At 36.9% G+C, this 7,171-nt stretch overlaps 1 protein-coding gene across 1 annotated transcript; it reads right to left on the reverse strand.

The window, feature by feature from the left end:
• Positions 1-1,068: 1,068 nt before the first annotated feature.
• LOC132115452 (prolactin-releasing peptide receptor-like) lies at positions 1,069-6,066 on the reverse strand. Its single transcript, XM_059523937.1, has 2 exons — positions 5,551-6,066; positions 1,069-2,739 (listed from the first exon to the last, which is right to left on the reverse strand). The coding sequence occupies exons 1-2, from the start codon at positions 6,018-6,020 to the stop codon at positions 2,097-2,099; spliced, it is 1,113 nt and encodes a 370-aa protein (XP_059379920.1). The 5' UTR covers positions 6,021-6,066; the 3' UTR covers positions 1,069-2,096.
• Between the last annotated feature and the right edge of the window lie 1,105 nt (positions 6,067-7,171).

Genomic DNA, 7,171 nt, shown 5'->3' on the forward strand with positions numbered 1-7,171 from the left:
GACAGAGGAGCCTCTTAAAGAACTTGTTACCGGTCTGAGAGAGCCAGAAATCTTGCTTGTTTGTAGGTGACCAAATACTTATTTTCCACCATTATTTGCAAATAGATTCATTAAAAATCCTACAATGTGATTTTCTGGATTTTTTTTTATAAATATTGTCTCTCTTAGTTGAAGTGTACCTATAATGAACATTACAGGCCTCTCTTAATCTTTTTAAATTGGAGAACTTGCACAATTGGTGGCTGACTAAATACTTATTTTCCCCACTGTGTGTGTATGTGTGTATATATATATATATATATATATATATCGTATTTTATTTAATCTTACTTCAAGTTTTATAGTTTTAATTTGTTAAAACTTTTATTCTGTGTGTAACTGGGGGTTTCTGCTACAAATACTGCAGCTTGAGAGACGAAGAGCTGAAAGTGTCTTAGATACTCATTTGTAGGGTACTGCTTGTTTGTCTTCATCATTTTTCTGTCATCCTCCTTGAGAATCACTGGTCTATTATTGAATGTCTTTGATGTATTGGGATGGCAGACCATTGGAAACATCACTATCTATCACAGAAAGAGATTGAGTGGAGACGGGGGAATACTGAGGTGGTCACCATGGAAATGCTTCCTCTTTTTTATTGTTTTGTCTTCTGTTACTGTAGTTCATTCTCATTTTTGGCTGTTGTGCTGAGTATATAAACATGCTCCGGCCGTTTCAAAGGTTACTGCCTGCAGTCGCTTTATCTTTTCATCACTTCACCCCCCTACTGTTCACACACATTGGTGTTTCTTTGAATTAGAGACCATAATGGTGGAATCTTTAGTGCTTTGAATTAAAGTTAACAGTAACATGACACCGTTTACTAGATTTTAGTGTTTTTTTTTGTTTGTGCACATTTTTATTTTCATGTGTCTACTAACATACTAAAGCACATGTAAAGTAATTGATTGTAATGGTATCTGTTTATATGCACATATAAAGATGCACTTAAGTCCTACTTACCTCCGATAAAAACACACTTAAGCTCAGCTGATTACATTTAATATCAATTTTAATACATTACATTTTCATTTAATTGCAAATAACATGCAATTGTGTCCAAAAACATTATATTCTGTACTTCACTTAAGCATCCATTATCCATCTATAGCACAAACAGTAATATCTGGAGGTTTGTACAGATCATTAAACCTATGTCTGAGCAACAATCCTTGGTTTTCTTTTGGAAAACATAATGTTACAGAGATATTCAAACTGTATTCATTTACCTGAACAACAAGAAGTTATTTGGTTTATCCAATAATGTGTCTCTATGTCCAAATCTTTCATTAATCTTAAATAATCACTCCATCCTGAGGACACTTTATTGACTGATTAGCACAAAATATCATTTTTTTCCCATCTACATCAATGCGATATTAATGATTGTCTTCTTATTGGGTTTCAAGCTTCAGTACAAAACACCCACCAGTCCAGACTCTCTTCATTCATTAAAACAATAAGTTTAGTATTTTTTCCACACTTTATTTTGAGCACGAAAAAACAATTAAGGCCTAAAAAGTTATGAAAATTTTAATTAGTAAAAGTTTTGAATATTTCATACAGTATTTCTAGGCCATGTGTTCTTTTGAAATATTTGATCTGTTTTGGTGTAAATATATCTTCAGTGACATCTTGTATAAACACATGCAGTTTAAACAATTTTAATCCAACCGCATTAAAATAAGCTGTGAGTCACTTTTAAAGCTGAAGCATTTGCTTTTTTTGAAAGCTGGATATGTTTCTGCTGCAGTATTTCTAGTGACTATTTCTCTGTAAAGAGACCAACATCCAGTTTCCTTCCAAGATACTCCATAATCAGATCACAGACAGCATGGTGAAATCTTGTGGCTTAATCTAACAGCTTTCTCACATGGCTTGCACGTCCAAGAAATACCATCTGTGTCCATCTAAAACAGGATGCATGTGGAGGAACCTTACAGATGGTAGAGTTCTGGTCAGGACCGATGTGAACACTTTGGTTTCCGCAGATTTCCAACCCAAGTGTTTTGCCAGCCACGGTGGTCTTCGAACTAACTCGACGTGCTCTTTTTCCGTCAGAGGACCACGCTAGCAGTGGCACAGTTGTTAGCAGGAATCCCGATGCCAATCCGTCGATGGCAGGTGAACATCTTGCGCAGTTCGGCTCTGAAACGATCGTGGAGCCATGCATATAAAAATGGGTTACAACAAGACGAACTCATTCCACACAAGTGACACAACAGCTGGATCAGAAGAAAGTAGCGCTTGTCGATCAGGTCTATATCAATATCCCGTAAAACATTGAAGACGCTTATCGGCAGCCAGCAGATCCCAAAAGCGGCGACAACCAAGGACACCAGGCGAAACGTCTTGCGCTTCCGAGCCCGCTGGGTTTCCGCTTGGCTCTGGGTACGATGACCTGGCACCACGCAATTGCGAAGCTTCACTGAAATACACAAGTAGGAGATGCAAAGAGCGGACAGAGGAAGAACGTAGGTGATGAAGAGTGTGCTGTAAGCGTAGGCCAGCCGTTGTTTCTCCTGACCCATCCAGAACTCCTCGCAGATGGTAAAACCTTCATCTTTGAACTCCACATGATATGTGTGGGCCACGGCAGGAGCCACCAGACCACACGACAGAATCCAGATCCCAGAGAGCAGATACGTGCAGGCCAGAACTGAGATGCGCTTCTTCAGTGGATGAACAGTAGCGTAGTATCTAGAAGTTAAAATGACAGTTTTAGGGAACAGCAGTGATCTCACATCTGTATCTGATGCAGCACTGGTGCAATATTTTGTTCTAAATATTCATTTATTAAGAAGTACATTCAAATATAAACAATGACTTCTCTTCTACCATGAGCATGTGTTTAATTCCTGAATTAAAGGGATAGGCCGACTGAAATTAATATTCTCGATTAAAGTTTAAAAAGTTTCAAATATTAGCGTTTTTCTCACACACATCTATAATTTTGCTTTAGAAGACAATGATCCATCAGTCGCTGTTCAAAGCATCAACTTTGAGGATGAGGTTGAGAAATGAATGATTAGAAAATTTTACAATTTCGGGTGGAGTATCCCTTTAAAAACTTTTTTTTTCAAAATGATACAAATTAATGGAGGAAATGCTTGAAAAGAAAACCTTTGCAAGTAGTTTGGCATGGTAATTCTTAGCAATAAATAAATAAAAGGCTGCATTAGAATTTTTATTGCAAACCTTAATGATGAGTGTCAAGTTTGTACAGCATGTCGATGAGCCTTTTAAAATATCAGAACATTTGACCTTTTGTATATGACATGGCAAGTTTAGATCAGGTATAATGCCATGTGGCGTGACTACTAGCTAAACCTCAACAAAGAATTGATTCTTTAATTACAAGAAAGTTGAGTTCTAAAAAGAGCTACAGCGGGGATTAAATGTAATTAAGTTTCTCAATAATTCTAATGAGTAATGAAGACATTAGTTTGCAGCACAGTGGAATGGCAAAAAAAAGATACCCTTGTCATGGTATTTAAAAATGGGGTGACGTCGGTCTGTCTAGCCTAGGGAATGTTTAGATAGACTTACAATTATAAAGAGCACCACTGAACGCACAAATGCGTTTCGTTTCAAGGATATGATTAGTTGGGGAGTTTTGCCTGGCTTAAAATGATTCTTTATCTGTCTGATTTATTGTTATAATCAACACTATCAGTTGAAGGTTTTTTTTTTTTTTTTTTTTTACAAAATGTACTTGTTAAACTTTATTTTAGTATTTATATTGACATTACTGCCCAGCAATGTTGGAAACACACAATCTCTCTGTCTACAGTGATCAACATTTAAAGGGGATGAAAAAAGTTGATCAAAGCTGCCCTGAGACAAGAACACATTTTGGTTTTAGGTTTTAGGACAACTTTGATGAAAGGTTTTGATCCACTTCAGAAATGTTGACTACTGTATATTATATTTATGTATATACGCACAGACACAAAAACTGCGTTCGCAATAAGAATCAGAAAATATTATTTCTGAGTTAGTTTTTAGAATCCTCTTTATTTGATTACAAAAATATATATATAAAAAATGCATGGTGATTATTTTTTAATTACTAATATTTGTAGCATTTTTTGGTCTTTTACTTGATGGTTACACCTTATGACTTTTAGTCATAAAAAAATGATATATATATATATATACTATGTACTGCATACTTCAAATTACTTAATACTATTTCTAGGCTGATATTTTTAGCTAGATCCTTAAAAGAAGCTGGGAACACCAGCTGACTATTGGTCCCAATTTAAGTTTGAGAGTTTTGTGTCAAGATGTAAAGACAACTTAATAACATGAAGCAAATACAAGATTTAGCAAGTGGATGTTGTAGAGAAGTAATACGAGTGCTGTAAGAAATGGGCTTAAATTAAAACCTCTATGAACTCTTTTTGGATGTTTTGCTGCAAAAGCTAGCTCTTCAATGGACGCACATTTCCTTGCCTCTGACCCAGCCTGGATGAATGGGTCTTCATCCAAACGCACTGATAATATCAAGGGCTTTTAAAGAAAATATTCATGTAGGCTTCACCAGACCATGTACAGGAGACGATGACCTAGTCCTAAGGTAAATGGATTGTTAATGCACCTATTATCCTACAAACCAACAACTTTTCATTTTCCTTGACTATTGTGCAGCAACATCATCCATCACTGACTCACATGCCTATGCAGGGAGGGAAGTGTGAAGGTTAAAGGCTGTACGAAGCCACAAAGTGAAGATCCACTATGAATTTATTTTTACAATCGGGGATAAGATGTCCTGGTTTCTTTTAGGTGTCCTTAGCATTTCACATATGGCAGCATGTTGACATTACTTTAGCCTTCCAGTGTTGCGTCTATACAATGTGTCACTATACAACAGTATGTCACAGAATATCATGCGTTCTCATGGCCTTTTTTGTGTACCTTAAGATAAAAGTACTTTTTACAAATGAATGCTTTATGGCAGCACTTACGTGTGTCTTGTATCTTTTTTTTAAGCAAATGTTTAAACAATAAATATTAAAATATTAGTTTTTTTGTCTATTATCATACTTAAATATTTAATTAATTTGTATGCTGGATTTTCATACAGTAGTCTTTGACTGTCAATGTCTGGGACAAGGACAAGCCACTTGAAAATCTGCAAAAAAAAGAATATAAAAAATAAATAATGAAAGCATTGTAAAAAGGTTTCCAATACATTTTTACTGTGACCTTGCTACGGCAAAAAGAAAGTTGAAATCTGTTCAAAAACTATTCAAGCTAAAAACCAACTCTAAAAATGGCATGTTTGAAGAAATTCCTATTTGTTGGCAGATGAGAACATTTAAAGAAGTTATCTTAATTTTTCAGGTTCCAGCCATCTTATTATCACCTATGCTCCATTCGAACATGTGGCAGAGGATTTACATAATACATGCTCTACAAAAGCCCTGGAATGCTCATAAAACATTAATGGAGTAATGAATTAGTCACACAGTCAAGAGCCACGTCCCTCAATGCATCACTCACCTGTCCACCCCAATAGCTGTCAGTGTGAAAACTGACACGTACACAGTCACCGGCTGAATGAGGAACACCAGGTAGCACATGAATCTTCCAAAAACCCACCCGCGAGGATTAAAAGCATATGCCAGGGTAAAGGGCACGCAGGTAGCACACATCAGCATGTCGGAAAACGCTAGGTTACCAATGAAGAAGTTTGTCACGTTGTGCATTTTTTTGGTGTGGCAGATGACGTAAAGCAGCAGGTAGTTCCCAAAAACGCCAACCAGGACCACAAGAGCGTAGCAGGGGATGATGAGGGGTTTAAAAGACTGAAGGAGCTCCACGCCAACAAACTGAGGACTGCGCTTAGATGTGTTCGTCGACTGCAGCATGACTTCGTAGATTTGGCCCATGCTGGAATTCTCCATGGTGACATTTTCCAGGGAACACGTGGGCTCAGGAGTGCTGAGGCGTTTGCCACCGCTTCCATCCATGCTCACAGCTGGAATACTGCTTCAAGAGGCCTGAAGACTGGCTGTTTCGGCATATTAAAGAAAGAGACATTTTGGTTAGCTTTCTTTATAACTCAACTCCTTTTTAAACCATTAACAGATGGATTGAAATGTCTGTGAAGAGTAAGTAAGCCAGTTGAGTGCGACCTGTGGAGGCGTGTGCTACCAGACATGCAGTTCGCACAATAAAGGTGCTATTTTGTCTTGAAAGCTAGATTGGCTCATATAATGAAGTGACTTTTTTAAAACTTTAATGAGCACAGCTACAATATTTCTCAAAGTTCCTGTTTTAAATACCGAACCCACTTTCCGCACAGCAGTACTTCTGAACATTAGAGACGCAGGCTACAAATCTAAAAGCCCTTCATTACAGCCTTCGGATGGCTGGTTTCTGAAGAAGGCCACTCGTACAAAAGAATCAGGCTTGAGATTTGTGTGTTGCTTTCAGTATTTGCTCTATCAATCCAAACAGCAGTAAACAGAAACTTGTAAGGACACTAATGAAAGCCAGCATGATTTGAGTCAAAGATGCGTCTCGGCTGCAATCACACATAGCTGTTGAAATGCAAATGAGCCTCATTCACTCGTGCCCTCTAATTAAGTGAGTAGATGGTTCATAGATTAAGCATAAATGCTCTTTGGTATTTCCTGTAGCAAGCTACCTCAAAAGCAGTGATTGTGTTTGCTGTTTTTGTCTCTTTACCAATCATTCAGTTGTTGTAAAAGCAATAGATGATGACTAATTCATTTTTGTTTTGAATCGATATGTCATCATTTTCAGTCAGGGTTTTTTATTATTATTTTGTATGTGTGTGTGCGTGTGTGTGCATGCAATTTATTTCACATTTGACATATATTCAAAAATACCCATTTGACAGAAATCAATTGTGGTCCTTGAATCATACCATACATGCATCTGACAAATGAAGCACCAATCACTCAGATTGTGCAGATTGAATTGTTTTTATGGACAAGACAGTACTAAAATGGCCATATGTTCAGTGCAGTTAATTTTGAACAGCATTATGACCTGAACGTCAGAGACGTCTTAATGAATTAGCACAAATCTTCATTAAATATTCAAGGGAGAGATTGAATAAATATCCCCAAGGAATAGAATAAATTAACAGGCA

The sequence above is a fragment of the Carassius carassius genome, chromosome 34 (assembly GCF_963082965.1).
Source record: "Carassius carassius chromosome 34, fCarCar2.1, whole genome shotgun sequence".
Lineage (NCBI taxonomy): Eukaryota > Metazoa > Chordata > Actinopteri > Cypriniformes > Cyprinidae > Carassius > Carassius carassius.

Bases quoted from the DNA above. Each gene is read 5' to 3' on its own strand.
- LOC132115452 (XM_059523937.1), bottom strand. From the start codon at position 6,020: ATGGATGGAAGCGGTGGCAAACGCCTCAGCACTCCTGAGCCCACGTGT. The intron at 2,740-5,550 runs GTGAGTGATGCA...TTTAACTTCTAG, and splicing joins ACAGCTATTGGGGTGGACAG to ATACTACGCTACTGTTCATC.